This window comes from Mesitornis unicolor, unplaced genomic scaffold (assembly GCF_000695765.1).
Source record: "Mesitornis unicolor isolate BGI_N332 unplaced genomic scaffold, ASM69576v1 scaffold15933, whole genome shotgun sequence".
Lineage (NCBI taxonomy): Eukaryota > Metazoa > Chordata > Aves > Mesitornithiformes > Mesitornithidae > Mesitornis > Mesitornis unicolor.
This window is the reverse complement of record NW_010175479.1, coordinates 43-24,933: the sequence shown is the minus strand read 5'-3', so window position 1 is coordinate 24,933 and position 24,891 is coordinate 43. Positions and strand designations below refer to the sequence as shown.

Sequence of the window (24,891 nt, the reverse complement as noted above, 5' to 3'; positions counted from 1 at the left end):
GGCAACATTATGCTCTTACTTTTCCAAATGGCCAAATTACACATCCTGCGAGTGAAGAGCAAGCGTCCCTTTATACTGCAACTTTCTAGCATTCCAGTGAGATCTGTCAACAGCAGCAGCTTATAATACATACATGTGCTAATGCAGGCTTTGTATGCCCATATTCTAGCCAGTTTCATGTAAAAACCAAACCAGAATAGATAACGGAGGAGGAAGGGGTGATGCTCAAACACGATGACTCTGTACAAAAGTCCAACGAAAGGATCAGTTGTCTGGTTTCAGTGGCGTTCTCCGCTGGGACCGTCTCAGAGGGGCACGTTGGCTGCTTTTTTCCCTTGCTGGGGACTCCACTTTCCACTCCCGTGACAAGGACGGGCTAGAAGGAAGAAGAAAGAGCATTTATTTCAAAGCACTTGGCCAGTCTTCCTCACTGCGATTGCTGTTTCAGATCGTGTTGAACTTACAGTTGCTCTGGTGATGACAAGCAGATAATATCTTTGGGCTTGTCCTCAGCCTTTTTCTTCTCTGCAAATAATACATATATTTTCATATTTTAAAAAAAAGTCACGGATTTGATCATTTGGGGTTGTTTTCCTCCCCCTCAAGTTCGAATCACAAAGGTAACTTGCCTGCAGTTGAACCGGGTGTGTGCGCCAAGCTGATGTAACTGACCCCGGCACCGAAAGTCAAGTCATTAATGGTCTCTGAAAGAATAAGCACGTATTAGCAGTCAGCTTGTGACACAGCCAGAGGGCAAGGCATGCTGTAGCAGGAGACTCGAGTGTCACTGAGTGAGTACATCCAGTTAATTGCAAGCACATCCACATCTCACATCTCTCGTTTTCCAGCCCAGCAGATCTCAGTGTCTCCCATCCAGCCTCAAAACTACACACGCTGAATCTGATGGGCCATCTGTGCACATCAGCTTCACGCTCCAGACTTGCAGCCTTCCTTTATGTGGAGGAAATGAACTGGAATATGGGGCCTCAGTCGTGCGGCTCCTTGTCCTACCTGGGTGGGAGAGCCACACCTTTCACTGCAGCCTTGCCATCTTTCACACCACCACGTTAGATTCACACCAGCTGCTTTGCCCCTGAATGTGTGGCCCCTGAAAAGTGACAAAGGACCTGAACAGCCGTTCCTTGAGGAGCTGCCTGCAGCCAGACAAGAGGCATCGCTTGACAAGGAAGTTAGGTAGAATTTAGCTTGCCTGAATAGGCCGTAGTTGTCAGCTGTCTCTTTCCTGTCATTTATCTCAGGAGAGATGTCACAATATTCAGATTTTACTTTACTCAACGCTCTGTTTTATGCTCTTTGTTTCGCAGAACCTTTCACAAGGAATTAAGGTAGAAAGTGCTTTATAGAGCAGGAGTTGGAAACTCTGCTAAAAGGACTTCTCTCTACTGGGTTTGCTCTTTAACTACAGCGCTGGCCTGGAAGGGAATCACTGGAGGTTGTAGTGGAAATCCGACTTGATCTCTTTGCCTTAGCTGGCCTCTGTATCTCTCAAGACTGACCTGCGAGTGCAGCGTGTGCCTTAACAAGTTAACTTGGTTAATGAGAAGTTTGTGTGAAAGGAAGGATGGAAACGGTAAAGAACGGCCATCAAATAGGACTTGCCACGCAATCACAGGTGGTATCTTCACAACACGTGTTTATGTACCACAGTGAAGCAACCCACACTTGCCCAGACCCACTCAGCCATTCTCAAAGTAACAAGGAGTTGAGGAGACACAGACAGCAGAGACTGACAGAGCAGTCAAATGAGGTAAAGAGAAGAGACAGCTGCTCTTAACTTCCCAAGTACAAAACTGTTTACCAAGAACTGCATCTCCAATAGCGTTTGAGCACTATACCAGAGAAATAAACATGTTTTCTTTTGATGGTCTATCAGCCTGCAAGACCCAGCGCCACCACGCAGATGGCTCAGCACACGCTAACTCCGTACAGTTTGTCTCCCCACCGAAGGACACGTGCTGCCTCGAAGCAAAGCAGGAATTCAGCCCTAGCACCACTGCAGATTAACGTTCTGCCTCCCTTTTCACCATATGGTGCTTATGAGAAACAGCCGCGCAAGCTTCCAGACACAGATACGGCGCTTGAAAATTTCTGCCCTCTAAAAACATATCCCCCAGTTTTTTTAAGCAAAGACCGTTGCTTGTTGCTCAGGCAGCGAAGGGAAAACATCGAGGCAGACAAATCTAGCCAAGCAGCGGAGCATCCAGGGAAGAGAAGGGTCAGATTTTCCAGTGGATGCACATCAGTGCCGCTGGTTTGCTCCTGCCTGCTCGCGGATGTCAGGTATTTGCAGACTGCACAGCCGACTGCCGTATTGGCTACGCGTCCTTTGCTCTGCTGTGTGCGTGCAGGTCAGGGGCTTGCACAGATACAGGCAGAGTGCAGTCAGACAGCTGTGTTTTGGGGACATCCACCCCTCCCCGCAACATTTCACAGCTGCCTAATGAGAGCTGCCCTGTCAGACGCTCACCTCCACTCCTGACCGAACTCTCCATCGCGCTCACAACTCACACTGCAACGGAAATGCCCTAAAGGAGTTCAGTGGCAAATTGACATAAGGGAAGGGAATCTACTGCTGGAACTCAGCTGCGTTTGTGTTTCACTGTAATTGCCTCTTGCGTGTGTAGAAACCAACACTGCAGAATGCTTCAGGGCTGTCAGAAAGCATTCCACTAACACCGAACTTCTGAAGGTCGGGTTTGTGAGGTGGCAATTCGGCTGCAGTGGATGTAAGCACAGCAGACTCTCCCAGTCTGTGTATTAGAGATTCTTCTCTGTGTGTTTTTACTTTAACTTCCACAGCAGAGTAAAACAAAACCCAATCATTCCTTCTCGAATGCTCAGTTCAGTTCTTAGGCTAGAACACACACACACACACTCAGAAATAACTGTGCAGGTTATTAATCCCCCTTGAGCAGATCTCTCTGTTCTCTTGCAACTGTCACAGCTCACTGCCTGCTCTAGAAGCAGGTTGGAGCTCACCTAAAATCCTTTGTTTGGACAACACAAACCTCCTGTCTTAGAGCTGAAAAGGACCAGACCGTGAGTATTTCCCTCCACAGCAGAGTTCTGTAATTCAGCCTTAAAACACTAAGTTATGCTTCCAGAAACAAGGGGAGAAAGAGTCTCAATGCAACTGAATCTTGCACAGTTCACGCAACGCATCCTATTAAGCAGCCGTGACAAGATGCCTCCTCAGCACCCCAGAGCTGATGAACAAAGAGAGGGCAGTAGCTCTGTTACTTCAGCAGCCCAAAATAAAAGCTCTCCTGCACTGACTCAATCCTATAGTGTAAATTAGGTCGAGAGAGGTTCTCCTCCCCCTCTACTCTGCCCTGGTGAGACCGCATCTGGAATATTGCGTCCAGTTCTGGGCCCCTCAGTTCAAGAAGGACAGGAACTGCTGGAGAGAGTCCAGCGTAGGGCTACAAAGATGATCAAGGGAGTGGAGCATCTCCCTTCTGAGGAGCGGCTGAGGGAGCTGGGGCTCTTTAGTTTGCAGAAGAGGAGACTGAGGGGAGACCTCATTCATGTTTATAAATATTTAAAGGGTGAGTGTCACGAGGATGGAGCCAGGCTCTTCTCGGTGACAAACAATGATAGGACAAGGGGTAATGGGCACAAACTGGAACACAGGAGGTTCCACTTCAATTGGAGAAGAAACTTCTTCTCAGTGAGGGTGACAGAGCCCTGGCCCAGGCTGCCCAGAGAGGTTGTGGAGTCTCCTTCTCTGCAGACATTCAAAACCCGCCTGGACGCCTTCCTGTGTAACCTCATCTGGGTGTTCCTGCTCCGGCAGGGGGATTGGACTGGATGAGCTTTGGAGGTCCCTTCCAATCCCTAACGCTCTGTGATTCTGTGTGATTCTGTAAATTGAGACTGTATTGGACTCTCCTTTCCCACATACATCATCCATCTGAGACCTTCAATTTCAGAATGGTTCTTATTTACTACAGCCATTTAGGTAAATACAAAAAAATCTATAGCTATCAATGACTGATTTTCTCTGCTCTTCAGGGGGGCCATGCACTGCTACCTCTCTCAGAGAACGAGTGCTCAGCCCAATTTGGAAATGGTTCCTTTGGGATATACTTACGTTCTGGCGTGCTGATTGCACGGCCCACCACAGCAATGTTTTCTCCGGTAGACTCTTGGTTCAGGCTGTGAAAGGATACTAGAAATAAGAAGGAAATAATTAAGAATAGAAATGTATTCAGTCAGAAACCTCAAGGGTCTAGCAACCAGGCTGTGTCAACTAGGTCTAGTCCAATGGCAGCTCAGTTTGCAGCAAGCTTCCTACCTCGCTTGCTGCCAGCTGCGCTCGATGGAAGTGGCACAGTCGACGAATTTCCTCCAAAACTCTTGCTGCGTTGCTTGTTTCTGGCTTCCATGGCTTTCCTGGCAGAGTTCAGGATGGCAACTGTGCTCAAGGATGCAGCCCTACAGGGCAAAAACCCATGACAGAAACAGTGACGTGATTTCCTCCCGCTAGCCCAGATGAGATGCACGTAACGAGAGAGACCTTAAGCCCAATCCCTTATGATCTTAGGCAGCAAATGCAATGGGGAAAACCATACTGCAACATTGGTGAGCTTCATACCGCTAAGCAAGAAGTGGATAAGCAAAGCAACAGCCCCACGAAATATCATAACTAATGATATAAACAGAAACCCATACCTGCGGCTGAGTAACGGCTGTTTCAGAACATCAGCAGTAGGTGTAATGAACTCAGAAGGCACAGAGGAAGGACTTGATCTGCGTGATGAGGGCTGTCTGGCCCCAACAGGGGACTGTGCATTATTATTCCAGCCAGGAGAAGGTGCAGCTCTCTCCAGAGACGGAGCTTGCTACAGAAAACAGGGAAAAAACCAATATATGTCAAACAGTGGATACAAATGTAGGAAACCCCCAATACAAGATGCTTACACCTACATGCTGGGTGATTAGGAACTGCCCTTTGTGTGATGGATGTAAAGGGGTGCCAGGGAGAAAGAATTTATTGGCCTAAATTTTAACTAGAGGCGAACAGGAAGTTTTGATGGGATACATATGTCCTAGTTTGGAGGTCTATATATAGGTGCTCTTTTAAAGTCAGTAGAGAGAGAAAGGTACTTCCAGGGTAGAAGTCATCTCATCTTAAGGTGGGTACCTAAAATACTTCAGGACAGTTGGCCCAGGCACATATTATTTCTTTGTACTGACTTTGAAAGAGGATCTGCATAACCAGAACAGATGTAAGCTTCCACTCTGTATACAGCTAAAGTCAAACAAAATTAACCCTTTTCTTTTTGACCTGTTTATCATCTTTATCACTCCGAGAACAGAGAGCAATATACCATGTGAGCACAGCCAGTGGCAAATGAGTTTTCCCTTTAAATTGAATTATTTTTATGATAATGGCTTGTTTGTTGTCATTGCAAGCATCTTAAATGCCTCTGAAACCAAAGCCAATGCAAAGATGTATGAGAATACGACATAACCATTCTGTTAAAAGTGCTGTAACAAGGTCCACAGACAGACAGAGCCTGGATGTTTTGTGTACACAAGCTTTAGCAGAGGAGACAGAATAGATAGATAGATAGATAGATAGATAGATAGATAGATAGACAGATAGATATGGAGTTAATGGCACCAACAACCTCTGTCTGCGCTGCTGAGACCTGCTCTCGGTCTGACTCCTTCTCCATGGCCAGCTGCTCTTGGTATTTCTTCATGTCATACTCCAGCTCGGCTGCCAGCTGCTTGTCCACCGCAAAGAAGTCTTTGATTTCGTTTCGGTAATCTTGCATCACTTCCTGGAGCAATAAGGAATGTTTAAACTCTTTCAGAAATCTCTCCTGACTACTGATTCATGTCTCCATTCAGATCACAGCTGCTTAAGTGCAAAAGGAAATACCAGTTGGTAGAGCAGAGGTGTTTTTAACAGACTAAGAATTTCGATTCCAATTTGTACTTCGGATTATGAAAAAGCTTTCCAGCGTTCAAGCTGTCTGCCCACGTTCCACTGAGGAGGCTCACACGTAACGCGCTGTGAGATCCTTATCTAAAAATCCGTCCACCTCCCACATTATTTAAAACAGTGGCTGTGTCACAACATCATATGCCTTCTACATTTCCTTCTGAGAAGGCTGTCCGATCCATTACCGCTTGCACATCTAACACATTAACTCAAGAGAGGGAAAAATCTCAAACCAAACAACAAGAAAACACTTCCTCTTACCCGTAGGTAGTTCATGAGGTCCCTAAGAGCTGGGATCCTCTTCTGCTCCATTAAAGACTTCAGTGATGTGATTATCGGGATGATATTTTCGATGAAGTTCTTCTTTTGAACCTTGGTTTGAAAAGGGCACGAACGGTTAAACGATGCAATGAAGGAGAAGCCACTCTGCGGTTGGATGAATGGCCTAAGTTGCTCCATAGCAAGGGAATTACCGCAATTAAGCCTGCGCTTGCATGTACATGGGCTTTTAACCTAAGTGGAGGCTTTTAAGATACATCACTAATTCAGTCAGTTCTCACATTAAAGGCAAATTGCCAAAAGGTGCACCGAAAAAAAACATTGCTCCACTCAAATGTTTTACCAATAAGAGATCTGTGGAACAAATTAAGCCTTGCGTGGCCTCACTGACTTCAGAGGAAATGCATTTCCGATCACTCCAAATGAGCTCTCAAATACAAGCAACCTTCACAAGTTTAGCTTTCGTGTTTGGATTTCGCAACACACGAGAGGTTGCACAGGTGCCCTCAGATCACGGTGGACCCACAGATAGAGCCTGAACAGCAGCCTACAGGCACAGGGTGCCATTGGCATCCCTGTGTTGCTTGGATGATTTTTGCACCAGTTTCTCTGTCGCAGCAAGGCAGAATTCCTCCCAGTACGGTGGCCAGCCCTCTTCCCACACCAGATCGAGTGCCATTCACCTGTGAGATGAGCTTTTTTTGAGCTGCCTGCATGACGGCATTGGCCATTGCCACTTCATCTTCATCAGGCTGCATGTCCTCGTCGGGTGTTGATCTCACGGTTGACAGCTTGATTTCTTTGCAGCTAAGGACTGCAAACGTATCCGAGAGCAGCTCATTGGCTTCCATGTCCAATGGCAGGATATTATCCACAAAGCATGCTGAAGCACACAGGGAAGAAATAAGAGGTATTTTAGTGGAAACAGCAAAGACAGGAAGATAACACGGCTGGATTGAGAACCTAATGGCTTTACATAGATACCAGCTCTTTGTTTGCCAGATTTTTAATGACAGACCCTTACCTAGGATGCTTTGGCTGATCTTTGTTGTAATGATGAACCTCTGCTCATCTGTAAAGTGGTCTAGCAGGAACTTGTAGATACGCATCCTTTTCTCTCTGTTATCTTTTCCCTTCAGAGAGAAGAGATTCCTCGCCCTGCGGTAGAGCAAGACATCTTACAAGGGCCAAGTCACATTATGCAAACTCACAGAAATAATAAGACTTTAAATCAGCAAGGGATATCTGAATGTCACTTCCAAGACCCATAAACCTGTTAGCATACCACACACTCCCAGAAATGACATGCAGAAGTCCTCCCAGAAGTGGCAAGGGGAAGCAGGACACTCTTAATTTAACACTGTTTCCCCTGGCTGTTTCCCCCCTACTGCATACATAATTATAAAACGCCAGGAGCGCTTTGCTGCAACCAAAAGCTGCGTGGCCAGACAGCTCGTCATTTAGCACTAAGGAGATACAAATGTGCTCCACTGACCGTGCGTTCTGGGGGAACCTGTTGTACTTCTCGTGTTTCTCATAGCTATTGAAATGGAAGATGCACTCGATGAAGTGCTGGGAGAACATCACTGGATTCCTCTTCAGCAAGAGATGCACCAAGCAGAACTCTCCGAACCTGGAAAAGAGGAAAAGGAAGAACTTTGTGCTTTGTACAACAGTACTTCGCAAAATGTTAATCACCACAAGTCCTGCAAGAGCTGCAAGTCAACCCCAGACCTGAAGAACGTGTTTTAGTCTGGATGCAGTCACTGAATGCAGATGCAAAGAAAAGGGCTCCCAAAGACACAGCACTGTTCTCCTTAGCTAAAGCTCTAGGAACGTGATGTTGCAATGTCACCATCTACTGGAAAGACATTTTTACATATTAGAAACTCACTGAAAAGAAAGGAAAGTGTGAATGTGCTCTAGTAAGCACTGATAGGTTGATGGGCCTGGAAACACCAATCTTCAGATGGACTGCTTCAGGTAGAAGCAAAGAGCAAGCTGTCCAAGCCTCCTCTGCATCCTCAGGAACCTGCCCCACTCTCGTTTCTCATGTAACAGAGCAGCTTGAGACTTTGAAACCTATACAAGCTCCATAAACATGCACTTAAAACCAGTGTGCACAACTCCTCTTACATGCCAAAGTACTACAAAATGTGGTAGTAGGCTTAAAAAGAGAAGGCATGCCAGAAAAAAGAGAGTATTTAATCCTATTCCTAGAAAACAAAACCAGCACTCAAGACAGTGCCTGTTAGAAAACCACGAGGAAGATTTCATGAAGGTTGGCTCCGAAAATTCCTTTCTTTCTGGATAACTGACAGTCAAAAATAGAGCAGAGCCGCATGCTTTGAAGACAGCCAAGAACACAAATTCCTTCATTATTTTACAGACGAGTATTTTACCTGGCAATATCTGGGTTCGGATCCACCAAGACACTGATGAAATGGAAGAAGAGACAGTCTTTCCATTTCACAAACTCCTCCTGTAAGAAACCAGCAGACGAGAAATTATCAACCTGAATCAGGAAAGACCTGATGCGAACCTTCAGACCGCAGGCAAGACGATACTGGAGCCTGGCAGAACGGATGTCAAGCAAATGAGCGAGCTACACAACTGCAGCTGGAGGTGCACAAAATAAAATCTCCAGAAGACTATGTTTTGGAGGATGCTTTAAACAACATAAACAGCACAGCAGCAAGCATCCAGCTTTACCACGGGTATCAATAAAAAAGCAGAAGCATGAAAAATGTGGCATACGTGAGGCACACAGGCTCTTCAACACTGTTCTCAGAGCCAGATGCACTCCAAATCTGCCTTGGTTGGCTTCATAGGAACAGGAGGAGAGGAAACATCTTGAGCCTCTCAACATCTACATCTTTACAACAATGAGCAGAGACAATAGAGAAAAAGATGCTGTGATGCTTGTTAGATTCATTTGTATAGGAGTGAAATTGAAGTGAGAAACAAAGGGAAGACAAGAAAAGAGGTAAGAAATGACTAAAAATAATCTCGTTATCCAACTGCGTTAAGTGTCCTTGATATGATTTTTGCTTAGCTAGGGGGAAAAAAAAAAGCAGTAACAAAATACATAGTTTAAAATCTTCTCGATTAAGTGTGGATTAATCAAAGTATAAGCAGTGCACACACTGGACAGGTCGCCAGTATTCAGCACAACAGAGGTGCTTGAGGCGGACCTGTCTTTACCTGCAGAAGGCTGGTAAGCAGGATCAGTGTCTGCTTCCGGATGAAGGGATCTGGGTCCTTCAGACACAAGGAAATGTTGGGGATGTATCTGTCCGTCATGGACGTGTAGCGGATGCACAGGTCGCACAGAACAATGACAACGTTATTGCGCACGGCCACATCCTGCGACACCTCCAGCTCTCGCGCCAGAGCCGCAACGGATTTCTTCGCCAGATCCTCATGCTGTAAACACAATTTACCTGTGGAACAGGGATGAGACTGTCAGTGCTGTGAATATATTCTTCTTCCTAACCACCACAGCTCAGCTAACTGCCTCCTTTGAGCCAAGACAGGAATTGGAAAGTAAACAGGGGAATAAACAAGAATCGCCTGCTGAAACTTGATGAGCAATCTGCACTCTCTCTCAAAGAAATGATGCTTCAAGGAGTTCTTCCAAACTCCTCTTAGACCTATATAGTGTGGGTCTCTGTGCCAAATTCCCTCCTTCACAGCGAACTATTTCTGTGTACAGGGTATTATTCAAAGCAGCTAAAAAGAACAGCCCCAGCTGTCATAGGCATAGCAGGGAGACACCCACCTCTAAAAGCATCACTAAACCAACTTAAAATAAAATAGCCTGCATTCTAACGTTACTTCTCCTTAACTGTTTCCAACCTGTGTTAGAAACACAGGTTTCTAACTTAATACAAAAGTATTAAGCTTTCCAAAGCAGTTAAGGAAAAAAATAATACTGTTTATTTGAAAGAGAGGAGACTTCTTAACTATGGAGGTACTACACAACCAGCACTTCCACTGAGTGCTCTCCATCATGCTGGAGATGTAGATTTGGGCAGGCTCCTATCACGATTAAGCTCTTCATTCATGCTGAGGAGAACAAGTAATGACGTGCAGTCATTCTGCTCTAAACTGCACCAAGAGCTCCGAGTGTTCTTCATCCTCTGTTGAGCACCTTTGTAGTTTGATCCCTCAGCCAGACAGCAACCAACTCCCGAGTACAAGGACAGCACAACTCTGCAGGCCGTTGCTAATTGCTGATCACTATTAATGCATTAACCACCTTGAGAGGCAGTCACGTGCCAGTATTTTTATGGTTTGTGCAACTTGTTACCATGGATATTGGCACTGCTAAAAGCTATGAGCCGAGGCGACGCCAACATTGAGCGCTGTGGCTATTAGTTATTGCTGACACAGCTTTTGAGCCCAGCTTTAACCAGAAAGGGTGGGAATTGGATACATGGGGCACGTTTCATCTGCAGGATAGCACTTACCTAGAGTAATGAATGCATGAGCTCTGATCACTGAAGGCATAGCTGATCCTCTGAACTGGGACAGTGGTTGAGAAGCTGGAGTTTCCTCACCATCTGGAGAACCAGACACTAGGAAGGAACAGGTCAGGAATGAAAACGTGCTTTTCTGGTAAAGAGTGTTGTCTGTAAATGCAGAATTCAAGGCAGTAGGAAAAGAGCCTCACGTTGGTCCTCGTGGACAGAAGAAGCCAGAATGGACTGAACCAAAAGAAAGATGCGTTTCCCCACTTTGGCTGGACACATCTGTGCAGCTTCACCCAAGATGAAGAGGTGTCTCACCTGCAGACAAGCAACAGAGAGAACAGAAGGTGAACCTCCGAAACACGAATGGTGTGCGTGCTTAATGCACTATAACCTCCACACATCCACCAACACTGAAATGCTCCTCAAAGCACTCTGTGCTTTTTACAGAATTGTTTCCCAAACAGCTCATCTAAGAACTATGAGTGGAAAAGCTAAGAAAAAACATGCCATTTTATTTCAAATACATGGGGTAACATATCCTTAAAGCAGCTGCTGATGTATAAAAGTGTTGTATGCTCTGAGGCTTGTCAATACCAGATTTCATTATACACACAAGGTGTGCACATCAGTATTTTCCTATGTAACACAGTTATTGGCATGAACTTTAAGAAAAACCAGTTTCATGTACACCTACATCCTTTGACCAACCTGTGAAGGGACCCAAACTTACCAAGAGATCTTCTTGCAGCTGCTCTGCTCCATTCTCTTTGAGGACTATATTTGAAATATAGCTTTCGCAGGTGGATACTAAATCTCCACACACCTGGTTGAGCAGCTTCTGTTCCATAATTAAACAAAATTAATTCAGCAATTTATTAATTAAACAAAATGTAGCTGTAATATCTCTCCACGCATGAATCCCTGATCTTAAACTCTTCATATGCTTTTAATAATCTAGGTCCTATTGAAATCAATCAGACGGTGCCTTAGAGCTTTAAAATTCTTCCTGCGCATCAAAGGATGTGTGCAAGTGTCAAAACACCTTGAAGAATCTGACTTTTAATGATCTGAAGGCCTACATTTACTTCATTATAGAAATCACACGGATTTAAACAAAAAAGGACTTCAGCGACTGTTCCGCATATATCCAACACATTCGAGGTTGTCTGCATGAATTGTTAAACGTTGTTTGGAAAATGCAGCTCCACCCAAATGAAAATACAATGCAAATTCCGAGGGGAAACAAGAAAAGGTTTTAATTTACCAGATTATGATGAAAATAAAGCATCATTTCTCTTTTTCTACCACCTAAAACTGGTAACGTAAGAAACTAAATACACGGCAGCTGTTGGAACTGCTGAAATGACCAATGTACAGAAACTTCTGCATTTGGTTATAAGCCAACACACTGTGATGACTGTTCCTACAAGGGAGGGTTTTCTGACTGTCAATTTAAAAAAAACCAGAGACCATCAATCCATCCTGGCTTCTGAAACACAGAGTGTGCAGTTTTGCACATTAAACTTTATTGGGATACCGATTACAAAATAGCTGCCATCAATATTGAAAGAGAAACGTAACATATACACAAAGAGAAATCATTAGCAAGAGAGGCCTGCATCAGTTTTAGCTTCTCTGTGACTGTGCTTAGGCTGAGATATCTATTTTACCAGCCAAAGATAGCTCACCTTCTCACTACAGAAGTAGAACAAAGCTAGGGTGTGAAAAAAACAGGGGCAGAAAAAAGAAATGTGCAAATGATGTGTTAAGTTCTTGTTTGATCTCTCGTTTTGGTCCTTTAGAAAGGGGTCTAGGAAATATATGTATCTACAGTAGCTCTGATGTAGTAATCAGAGCTTATAGTACAAACCTACAGCTTTGAACTGGACCAAGCCTGAGAAATAGCTGATATAGTAACAGCACAGCAATGGGTCTCCTCTAGGAATCCTGTGAACTTTTACAGAAGGCAAATGCAAGGTATTTCAGAAGATTTCTTTCAAGTCCATCCTTAGCTACAGGATGCTTTCCAGCACAACTGCAGCGAAGCAAGTAAGAGAGCTGAGCAGACTCGAGCTGCTGGAGTCAGCTCCTTCGCTTAGGGAGCTGATCAACCAACAGACTGGGGGCAGAGACAGCCCTCCTAAGTGTGAAACAAGCTATTTTAAAAGATGTATTTTAAGTCACACCTGTGCCTCCTCCGGCACATCTGCATATGCACGGCACAGCTTCTGCAGAGTTTCTACAGCTGGGCCAATCACCTCCAAGGGACATTGAGGCTCCTTCAGCAAGCTGTTGATATTACCTGAAAAGGAGAGCACACACATCACGTGAGCGTTTTCTAGGCTTATCGACTGCTTATGGAGCAGAAATAACCGTTAAGATGCGAGGCATGAACCGTGACTCCCTCCCCCTCTGCAGTTTCTCAGGGCCACTCACCAACCAGCCTCTCACAGGTGCTTTTAGGGAGGTGCTTTGCAACATGACCGATGACACACAGCACATGTCCTGTAGTATCGGCGCTCGTGTTCTGCTGCCTGAAAAGCGAGCAGACAAACTCACATTAACACTAAGGAACATCACCAAATCACAGCAGAAAAATCTTTTCATCTGGGGCATGCATTATTAAGGCAGAGCTGTCAAAGCAAATGAAAACTCAAAAAGCTTACGAGAAGAGTTGGTTACTGCACTAATCTGCAGGGCATTGCTTGCCTCCTTGCTGCAGAACCTATAAAGACCTATGAACTAAGCAGCTAAAAAGCACTCTGCCAGTGGAAGGACAGAAGCGCTCACTTGCTTTGTTCCTCCTTTTCACCATCATCTCTTTCCTGCAGAATGGAGGATGGAGTTCAAAGCACGCAGATACCTGTTGCCATTGACCCAGGGTTCAATGATCTCCGAGTAATTCAGCTTGGGTGAAGAACCGGACACCTTCGCAAGCAACATCCAAGCTGCTTCAGCGTGCTCCGTTTCCACATGAGACATGACATTACTGATGAAAGTAGAGGTGAACTTATTCTGTTTGGACCAGATATGAAAAGCTTTGTTCAAGTAACGGCTACGAGGAAGAAAGGAAAGAAAAGTTAAAGGAAGCAAAACATGTGGTCTTGGGCACTGGCAGTAAAATACAACTTCTCTGTCCAGGATGCACTGGGCAACACAACAAAGCTGCTATTGCTTGGCATTCCCACTACTCAGAATACAACAGGATTCCTACTAGATATTTTAATAGCAATATTTTTAGTCTTTTGGTTCGTAACTGATGCACTACAGACCTGGCATACAAGCATGGGTGTAGTGCTGTATGTCAGTCAGACTGGTAACATAACAAATCAAGAAAATACAATTTCAGCAATCTATAACACAAGATTTCTAGTAGTTGTTATTTAATATCCTCAACAGGACAGGATGCAGTGATGTTAGGGCACTGTAATTTGCTCATTTTTCTGTTTAACCCTAGTTACCTACTTCACGTTGAAAGAGTTTCGAGATTTATCAGGGTCATGAAGAAGGTGCCACGAAACTGCAAACTATGTTCTAAAATAGCCCAAATTAGAACACTGACAGCTCTGCAGATTGGCAAGGAAGCACAACCAGTATCTCATTTTCTATTTCTAAGCTATTATGCCCTGTTGACTAATAAACATACAGCTGTCTTTAATCAATGTTGTGTCCTTGTCATACTGTGTGTCATCCCATTTCTCCTGCTTCTTCCCACACTGTTCTGCAAAAGGCAGAATAGTTCTATTTGTCATAAGACAAGTAACATATTGTACATCAGCATTAATAAAAGCCAACGTTCTCCTTTCTTTATATATCTTCTCTTACTTCTGTCATCAGAACACCTCCATTTGACTTAAATATTCATGCTGCTATCAACACATCGAGAACAGCATGCAACACTCCTGTACGTGAACAGCCAAGTTCAGGGAGAGAGCACAGGTAACAAGAGCAGCAAATGAAAATACTCGATGCAAAGGAGAACTGTGCTCTCCTCACCAGCTGCCAACTTGTCCATGCTCGACAGCTCCTCTGTCCCAGGAACTGGCAGGGCAACACATGCCCTTCACAACACGATGGTTTCCATCTCTAGCAGTAACATCCACTTATACTGACTGCTTCAAGCAGACAATTCAAATAGCTTTACAATAAACCCCAATACATTTAGCTCCTTGTCCTTGCACAACAGACAGCACATGCATTTAAACAAGATGTAAACTATGACACCTAATGGTCTGTGGCCACACAGTGAATGAGCGCCGAGAGGATCGACTCGTACTCTTATCTTAGTCCTCCAGTCAACGGGCAATTTCCTTCTGTAAGGGAAAAGTTGCGTATTCTAACGGGATTAAAAGTAAAAAAAAAACATATCTGGATTTCATGCCTGAATGCTAACATAAAAAAGGCAATAAAAACACCCGATGGGGCTATGGAAAAGCCAGCAGAGCCAGCAATGAAGGGACAAATGCACTTACTTCAGCTCCCGGCATTCTGAAGTCAAGAGGGTGAGGAGGTCCCACGCTAGAGCCTGCTTTTCAGCTTCACTCCTGGATTTGTTGCAATGCTTGATGTGTTGCAACAAGACCTGTTCAAGGCAATCCAAGGCCTTTTCTTGGACAGTATTTTCACCGTCCATCACAACAGGCACCACTCCGTTTAACCAGGCCTTCTGTATTAGGACGTTATCGTGCTGAGCCTGAGAGAAACACATCTCAATCATTTCTAGGATCCTATCTGCATGGGTAAGATCAGCCTAGAAACCTCCAGATTCAACTACTAACTTTGGAAACAACTTTTAATAAAGCCCAGCATACTGCAATGTGGCAGCACATGAGATGAGGTAACCCGTATCTCCTTGACATATCAATGATCAAACTACCTGGTGCTTCTGCTAAAGTACTGTAATACTTTGTTTTGAAGGCCTATAAATAATTATAACAGTGCTGCAATAAAGCCGTACAGCAGATGATTTAACACGCAGCACAAAAAAAAAAAAGAGCTTTGCTTAATATAAACCCTGTGCTCCAAGCCTAAGTTACTAACCCTCTGTGAATAAATAGAAAAGAAGGGAAAATATTGCTGTGCTATCATCTGCACATTACATCTTAGTAAAGTGATTCAGGTGGTTTTTTTAACTTGAGAAGGCCAGCAACATAAACATTTTCTCCGTGACACATAAATCAACAGCCAGGCAAAGAAACGTTTCCACCAGTTGGAATCATCCTACATAAATCACAAGTATGTATAAGAATGAGTCATGACTTCCAAGTCAAAAGGCAAGGAAAGAAATTAAAACACAGTCCTGAAATGAAATCCACTGAATGAACTGATGTGTACCACATTGGTCTGCTTCCTCCTCCTTTTAAGCCCCAGTTTGCTCAGCTCAGGTCTGCCCAAGGGCTCCCGATCTTGTTCTCACCACAAGGAGCTCCGTTACGGACTGCAAGGCCTGCTTCCGCACCGAAACCGCGGGGTCCCGGCACCGATCCTGCAGCGTGGACAAATCTTCTGCGGTGCAAGGGATCACTTTGTGCTTCAGGATGTTCATAAGGACCTGCGAGTCACATCAGAGCTGCGCTGGAAACACAGGCCACGCGCGTCGGGTAGCAAATCAAAAATACAATCTACCCCCTACCAGCTTTAACTACGGATTAATTTATCTCACCGAGAGGGAAAAATCACATGAACAATTTATGAGCGCCGAGCACAACCGCAGACGTAGAATGAAAGCACCCTTGCAGTCATTCTGATTTGATAACAACGTTTGGATAGAGTCAATGTCACAATTTCCCCTTGAAAATAACGTGGCCTTTGTATGAATCCTATCTTTTACCTGGTAAGAGGGAAGGGGGGATTTTTCTCTGTCTTAAAAAGCTTCAAAACAAATTAACTGCAAAGCCTTCACTTTACAGCTCAAATCAGCGCGTGAACTGAGGGGGAAGAGCTGGGGTGAGAAGGACCAAGGGAGGAAGGCAGTCAACAGCAGACGCGGGGTCTTTAAACCGATGAAGTTTTCATTGAAGCATCCCTCTTTAAAAGCTAATGACTTCATTAAAAACACTGAGCAGCGAGCAAGGCAACGCATTCTTTCCAAAGAGGCTGGATATAACCTAAGCTCTTTGTTAACAAGGTCAGAACAAACTAAGCAGCTAATACGCTTCAATTTCTAAGGAAGTCACTTAATTGAAATGCCTATTGACATTTGAAAAAGAGCCTCTCTGTCTAAATGACGGAATAAGAGAATGCCAGCAAGAGTACTAGAAAAATTTTCCATCATCATGCCTGCGTTATTTACTTATCAGGAATTAGCAAGCAAGACCTTTTGGAGAAGGGGGAAAAACACCGTACCTGGAGAGCAGATTTCCTCACGTTGGGCTTCTCATCACAAGCTCTCAGCCTCAGCAGGGCCATGACTTCTTTTCCTATCCAAAACCACGATACAAAGAAATTACCAACACTGCTATGTAGCGGCACCATGAGTCTACAGTGACACCAGAACACGTTTCCCCTCCCCAAATGTCATGTTAGGCCTCAGATTTTACTTTTCATAGGCATATTCATACTTATTGCTGCACGTTCTCAGCAAAAATGCATAACTGAGATGATAGTTAATACAACTAGATACACAGAGCCACTATTTCTCACCTTTTGACTCATTCAGATGGACTACAGACAAGCTGGCAATACTGATTTCAAGCATTTTACCACTGCTTGTAAGGTTCCTATTTATTGCTGTTTGTTAGATTTGTTACAGCATTAACATTTCCCAAATACATGCCAAACTTGGAGATCTGCTATTTAGAGCAATTAATGTGGAGATCCACTCTGTTGCCATTAAGAAACAGGATTAGTCACAGGGAACTAAGCAAAAGTAGTTTGGAAATGTATTTTTACCAAGGGAAGCTAAGGGACTTTGATCTGCGCTTTCTTAACAGGCAGCTAACTGAAGATTGCATCTTCCTCCTGATAGCAGCTTGGCAGAACCTTTTCATTGCAAGATTTTGTCATGGAAATAGCCCAGCTCTTGTGAAGGTGATCAGATCTGCTAAAATAATCACGCTTTGCCAGCTGACATTGATTTTCCTCCCAGTGACATAGAAAAGAGGGGGGGAAAAAAAGCCAAACAAATCACCAACCAAACAAAGAACCCAAGTTCTAAATGACTGAGAACTATCAAGGGAACATAAATGTTGTTATACTGCTGGGCAGTGGTAACTCTGCAGTGCACCCTGCAGATTATCCCTGCCCTTCTCATCTTTGCCCTTGTGCATTTAGCACGTTCTGGCTATCCTCAGCGAAGATTTATTTCGCTTCTAAAATGCGAGCTGCTTGTAGAAGTGCAAAATTAGCACAGGCACAAGCCAAACCACAAGCGTGTGCCAGACAGCTTTGCTAATGCACCTTGACTGGCTCAGAGGGGCCTGTATTTCAGCTCTCCTCCTGAGCTCCAGACAGGCCTTTTTCATCCAATCCTTCTCTTAATTTGTTTTGCCAAGTGCCAAGTATATGCTCAGCTGGGTATCAGATGCAAAACCAGGCATCCTCTGCCACAAGGAGTCAGCAACTGAACAGGGAATACACAATACCTGACGTGTCCCGGAGGACGTTTCTATCGGAGAAAGCAGATTAATGAAATTTATCAGTGAAATGTTGTAAAAGAAAGCTCTCAATGGAGAAGACTGGAGCCTGGCTCATGGAGATAGGGAGAGAGATTCATGTGAAGAGCAGCATGAGACGTGTGACAAAGACACAAACGCAGGATGTGAACCAGCCAGGGAATTGAATTGTCAGCAGTTCAAGAGAGGTGAGCAGCAAGAACTGAAAGCAAAGATACTGGCAGAGGCCTAAAGGTTGGGAAGAAAAGCTTTCACATGGAAGAGGAAAAGAAAGGAAGAGACTCACAGGAGGAACATCATGGCCTCAAAAGCCACCTTACACGCTGATCTCATGCTATCAACAAATTAGAAATAGCTGCTTGCCATCCCACATCAGCCCATTTAACCTCACACTTTGCTTTCAACTCCAGCCAATACCTGATGCTGCAGAGAAGGGAATGCTTTCCTACATAACAGTGCCAGTGGAAGGTGCTGTGCTTTATGTACCAAAAATATATTAGGTCTTTGTGCACTGGACCAAGAGATTTAATTACCTTTAAATTTATGGAGTTACAAGTATCGCATCCTACATCAACTGCCATCCTTTTTTGGAAAGAATAAATTACCTGCTTTTCAACAAGTGTTGCCATCACATTAGTACGAACGAATATCGGTATTTTAAGATTAAATGTATTTTTTTAGACTTGAGTGGAAATAGTATTTCTTCCTGGCTGGCACTTCCACCCCCTTCATCACCCAGAAGTGTTTTTTAACAGCTCTACAGAAAGCTGTCTCCACTTTCCTTGAAAAACGGACAACGAATACGCTTCAGAAAGTCTAATTTCAATTAAGTTTTGAAAAGTTCTCTGAAAAGGCTCGTGTAATTCTGACTTACCATCAAGCACAGCAGTATCACTGCTGTCTGTCAACTCAATAGTTTTGAAAGTCGGTAAGGTCTTCAGTGGATGGCTGGACATAGCTGAAAGGAAAGTGAAAAACTGAAGAATAAAAAAGGCGTATGTTCACCCAGCAAGATGGTTCACTGTTAAAGAGAGAGCCCCATGCATGCCCTAAGCTTTACAGATAAGTATATATTTAGAGAATGGCATGCCAAGAAAAGCCTGAGTCTTACTATAGGGGAATGACTCTATACCTTCTGCACTGACTGTCGAACTCGCAGTGTTTGTGTTTGCTTCCAACTCTGTGTGGTCAGAGGCTGCCAAAAAGAAATTAAAAAAGAAATTAAACAAAGTATTTTAATTCCGGATATGCTGTCATTCCAAATTTTTGCAGGCAAGTAATCTAACCGTAGGATGCTATGTGCATACTTCTGAATTGTGCCATCTGGCCTTTACCACACCTGAGGGAGTGCAGAATGCCAATCACGAACAAAACAACTCAGCAGAAGGAAAAGGCAACTCGAGATTAAATCTACTGTCAGGCAAGAATGAACTTTTCTTCTTTAATGAGCAATTTCAGTCATCTGTAAATATCCTTCAAAGTTATCTCACGGAGAAATCTATTTAGAATCAATATCCAAGAATAAATCCCTTCCAAATAGAAGGCTTCACGAGTAACAAGACTCATCTATTACTTCTCATTATGGCGCAATACACAAGGAAACCATGTGCAGGTTTTTAAGTTCCTGACAAGCAGTTCTCGCATTTCTCAGTAATTATTCCCCAGAAAGTTCAAGAAATACCTAATCCATCCGGAATACTTACAGCTCTGTAGTAAGTCCTGGATGGTCTCCGAGGTAGAAGCATCTTTCATTTCGAGACAGTGGGCAAAGCTACTTAAAGCTTTGCTACGGACCGCAGGTGCTTTGTCTGAACACCGTCCAAACACCATGACCTGCACTAAAAACTTATGCTTTAGGAACTTCTGCTGATCCAGGGACAAGGAGCTGTCCGAGTTCCTCTCTGGCACATCCAACAAGGCTACAGCTACATCGAGAGCAAACACTCTGTACGCAGTCTGTTTGGAAGAAAAAGCGCACGAGGTGCTCTGTCAGTGTGAGCACAGACACAGGCATTGCCTACCCAGTTTACCCACCTCTGGGTATCCCTAACAACAACAGTGCTGTTCACTACTGATATTGAGCCCTTCATCCTCAGAATACTGCTGTATCTGAACCCTGGCACATCAACTTACTTTAGTGTTGCGTGAGTATTTATAAAGCCAAGCGATGAAGTCAGCAAACTCTTTACAAGGGAGTTTGATCAGCAAATTCACCAAGGCCTGTGCGGCATATGTGCGATAATCAGTCTTATCAGGGACCTGAAAAACAAGGCCAGTCGCACGATATGATATTTTGACACTGTGCTCTAGAAGCTGGAATGGCATTTCAGGGCTTAAGATAAATATTTTTTATTTCATGGGGCGATAGGATCACATTCAGCAATGAGTGGGAGAATATTCACAGCTTCCTTGGTCACTACTTCAGCACAATCAGGCTGTCAAGAGATTTGTAAATGATTAAAATGCTTTCAATCCTTACAAAACGTTGTGAAAATGCATTTTCTGACTATGACAGATACAGCAGTGTATCCACACGTAAGTTCTACACCTCAAGATGCAACAAAGCTTGGCATACCTTGGTGCAGATGTGTTGCAGTAATACTCGAAGAACAGGAAAAACCTCTTCTTTCAGCTCATCTACTAGAGAACTGCACAGAAGAAAAGGATGCTGTTTTAATAAGGCTGGTTTTAGAGCAAAAATCAAGTTAAAGAACATTCCTTTTGGAATACATTTCAAAAGTCAGGACAAGTGTGTGTTTCGGAATCACAAGCACTGGTGCAACAGGATATGGTCAGAGAGCAGACTTACTTACTTTCTACATTAACCTGACTTTGCAGGCCAAAAATGTTTCTTCAATACTAAAAGAAGGACAACATGAAAAGCTTCTTTATTTTGTCTACTTACTATATGTTGTCTGGGGATCTCTGCACAAACTACACTTTCCAATGTGGATCCCCACACAGGGGAATAATAAATATAGACAAAACTTATCTTTGAGCAGGAGAAAGCAAAGATCTAAGGAGAAATGAGCTCCATATTAATCTTTTATTTCTTTTACAATACTTTGTAGTAAACTGCAAGACCTGAAAGACTGACACAAAGCAAAATAGAGAAGGTAGATCCCTTCACTCATTGCCATTTTTCTGTCAAACAGCACCTTCCTTCTCTTCCGTCAGCAAGTTCAGTAAATTCCCATCACAGACATTTTAATTAAACCTCATTTGCACAAACAACCTCAGTCAGTGCCAGTTTGTCTCCTCCCTTTATCAACTAAACAGCACAGCAAAGACATGCCAGGAGAAAGAGCAGACATACCCAGGAAGGGTAGTGCCAGAGCTCTGTACTTCACCTGATGAACTTCACAGCCAGATTCCTGGCACCGATCACAGCCGACGTGATTGCAAGGACCGAGCGTTTGGAACTCGCGCCACTTTCCAGCATGAGAATGACATTGAGGATTTGCTGGAAGACACGATGAAGAACCTGGAAAGAAAAGGTTATTGTCAGGTTCATGCGCATAAGACATTCTGAAAAGCTTGTGTTGCACTTAGAAACCAAGGAGGCTGAAACACACAGCTCTGAAGCTGCTAAAGCCGGGCAGACACTCAGATATATGTCAGGTAAGCGAGTAGTAAGCTTCAGGCTTTCCTGACTAGACAGCTGCTAATGCCCTGGCTTGCTAGCTCCAACCAAGTTCAGATGGGTTTAGAGAGACTTGCAAACACAGGTGACTGGGAGATGACGCATTGCCCTTGAAAATTTAACGAAATAAAAATGTAAAGCTGCAGACGCGTTTCTGGCCGAACTGGATGTTCCACGGTGACAGGATCTTCTCTGAATGAGAATCAGCCCTGCTTACCATCATCTGTGCACAGCACTGCCCCATCATGCTTCACTGCTGCAGCTCAGCGCCACAGCAGCTCCCAAGCAGTGCTGGAGCTCCACCTAGCAGGGAACAGGGAAACTCCAGACAAATGCAGTAACCTGGAATTCTCTTTCAGATCTAGAGATCCAGTGCCACTGTAGCCGTGCTCTGCTGTCGATTCATTTGCCACAGGAGTCACCAGAGCACAGAATGCAATGATCATGAAATGCATCATCACACAAGTCAAATAAGGACTGGAGTGGAAGAAAGCTGCTTTCCTCTGACCCACCAAAGACACGCACACACACAGAGAAAATAAATCAGAAATAAATAAATAAAACTGATGTAATAAGTAAAAAACATCAGGCAAAAGCGGTATGCAGAGAAGGAAAGAAACAACTACTCCTATTCAATCCATCAGTGAGAATTTTAAAGATGTTGTCCAACCTTATTTTCTTCTGTTTCATGTAGAGGGGAACACAGCAACCGCAGTCCATGATAGGCCAGCTCAGGAACATACTTGGCTTTGTTAACATTCCTAAGCAATACAAGGCAAAGAGATGTCTTCAAGTCTCAGGGAAATACTTACTACAACTAAACATACTCATTGACTGGAAAACACTCACTATGTACTAAATGTTGTTTACTGTTGGCTAGGTGGAACACGTTCTAGTTATCTTTAGTGAAAGAAATCATTGCTTTCACTTGTGTATATACAGGATAATAACAACAAAAGCATCAAGCGCTTTACTTGCTTAAAGCATTGTATATAAACATGAAGAACCATTTGCTCACATTGCTGCTGAAAACTCGAACTCGTGCACCACTGGCTCCAAGTTTGTCAGTTCAACAAAGATCTGCAAGGAAAGAAAGCCAAGCTTAGTCAGTTCGCCAGAGGGGAAGACGTGCAGGTCTGAACTTGAGGCTAACTTTCAAATCACCCTATCTCCCCCTTCAAGCAGAATGTAAGAAGGCCCTAGAGCCCACAGGCTGGGGAGGGCTCTGCATTGTGTTAGGGGACATAAGGCTCCTTGAGTTGAATCTCATTACCTGCAGGCAGTTCTGCACACAATGAGGCTTTTCTTTTAGGGAGAACTTGGGTAGAAGTCTTAAGAAGTTTTTCAAAAGGAGGAAGATCGCGTTGCGAACTTGAAGAAGATCGTCGGTTGAAAAGTAAACATTTTCACGATCTTCATCCTCTTCATCCTCCTCCTCTTCCAGTATCTCGTCTATCTGTATTGGTAGAAGACAGACAAAGCATCACCCTGTCCCACAGCACTGCCTGATCTCTGATTTCCTGTGGCATCAATGCTCTCTCAGGATTTCTGCTGCATAATCCTCAGTCCCATTTAAAAAAATCCATACAAACATTAGAACAAGCAGCTGAGTACAGCTCACCAAAGCATTTTAGCCCTTAACTTCCCATCAGTAAGTTGGCAAGGAAACTCAAATGCCATTTGCAAGCTAACTTGAAGGTCTCTTGAAGAAGCTGATATAAATCAGTTTCTCCCTCTGTTACTAATCTTTCTTAACAATATGCCACAGAGAAATAAGCTGTATATTTTTCTATTAGTCAGCAGCTAATGTTGAATCATCAGACCTCTAAAATTCTTAGTAATAGGTAGAGGATGAAGAGCAGAGCTGTATAAAAGGTTAATAACTACAAAAGGGTCAAAAAGAGGAAGAGGATCAGACTGACCTAGGAGTGAAATAGCTTGCCAACAACTTGCATATTAAGAGAGATTTATATCTGAAGAGATGACACAAACATCTTACACTGCTACTCCTGCACGGTTTTCCCTTCTTTCTGTTTCTTCTTGTGCTGTTCTGAGAGCTTTGAGTGTTCGTCTTCTTTCTTTTCCTCATCAGATCTGCTTCTTGAGGCCAACTTTTGGTCAGGGTCTGAAGGCATTTATCAAACATCACTTGATGGAACAGCTGGTTAGCTATGCTGCCTGCCCAGAAAAGACAACATCAGAAATCTTCCAGACGAAATACAGAGAGAGCATCAAATCATCTTGCCATCTCTCCATTGGCTTTGACAGCTAAACAGACGGCTGTCCAAGGGCTTCAGGGAGATCAAGCGAACAGTTCAAAAGCCATCGCGTGCTCCACCTGGGATTCTTATAAATGAAAGCTCATTTTACCCGAATGATGTTTTCTCCAGCAATAAAGAGGCACGTCCTGCCACTCACCTGGGATTTCCATCAGTAAGAAGTACAAGCCAGCCGCGTGCAGGGCGTAAACCCTCTGCTGCGCATCAGCTCTTTTATGCTGGCCCGCTTGGACGAAGTGGTGCAACACAGCCACAAAAGCGTTAGGAGGGAAACTGTTCTCAGCAAACAAGGCCCAGACATTCTGAAACAAAATATAGGAGTAATAGTGAGAAATCCCACAATAACATAGTTCCCTACAAGTAGCTACTATTCACATTTTGACAGTTGCCACTGCAACCCCTATATATGTATTGTATCATATATTTTTAATAGGCTCTAATAATTATGTTAGAATATATACTACTATATATCATTTATATTATATATATGTTTTTAAACCTGGGAATAGCATCCCTCTGAAGCATCCCAGCACATATGGCAAGAATAGTTCTGGACAGTCTTAGAATATTTGGCAAAATTAAGTAACTGGAAAGCACAGGACCAGCATCTTCGTCAAGCTGGATG

The 24,891-nt window shown here is 43.8% G+C and overlaps 1 protein-coding gene across 1 annotated transcript; it reads right to left on the bottom strand.

Moving 5' to 3' along the window:
- Window positions 1-264: 264 nt before the first annotated feature.
- On the bottom strand, window positions 265-24,568 carry NCAPD3 (non-SMC condensin II complex, subunit D3; the record flags this gene model as incomplete). The annotated part of the gene is made up of 33 exons (XM_010181408.1): window positions 265-376; window positions 465-525; window positions 630-704; window positions 4,115-4,192; window positions 4,319-4,458; window positions 4,696-4,865; window positions 5,658-5,813; window positions 6,239-6,349; window positions 6,940-7,139; window positions 7,281-7,414; window positions 7,752-7,889; window positions 8,659-8,738; window positions 9,461-9,699; window positions 10,729-10,836; window positions 10,932-11,046; window positions 11,462-11,569; window positions 12,918-13,033; window positions 13,168-13,265; window positions 13,595-13,786; window positions 15,204-15,424; window positions 16,148-16,282; window positions 17,077-17,150; window positions 19,219-19,302; window positions 19,477-19,539; window positions 20,051-20,300; window positions 20,478-20,603; window positions 20,920-20,992; window positions 21,695-21,828; window positions 22,658-22,748; window positions 23,006-23,067; window positions 23,261-23,443; window positions 23,987-24,165; window positions 24,406-24,568. Coding segments are annotated over 33 exons (4,269 nt in total), but the record flags the coding sequence as incomplete, so codon positions are not given.
- Between the last annotated feature and the right edge of the window lie 323 nt (window positions 24,569-24,891).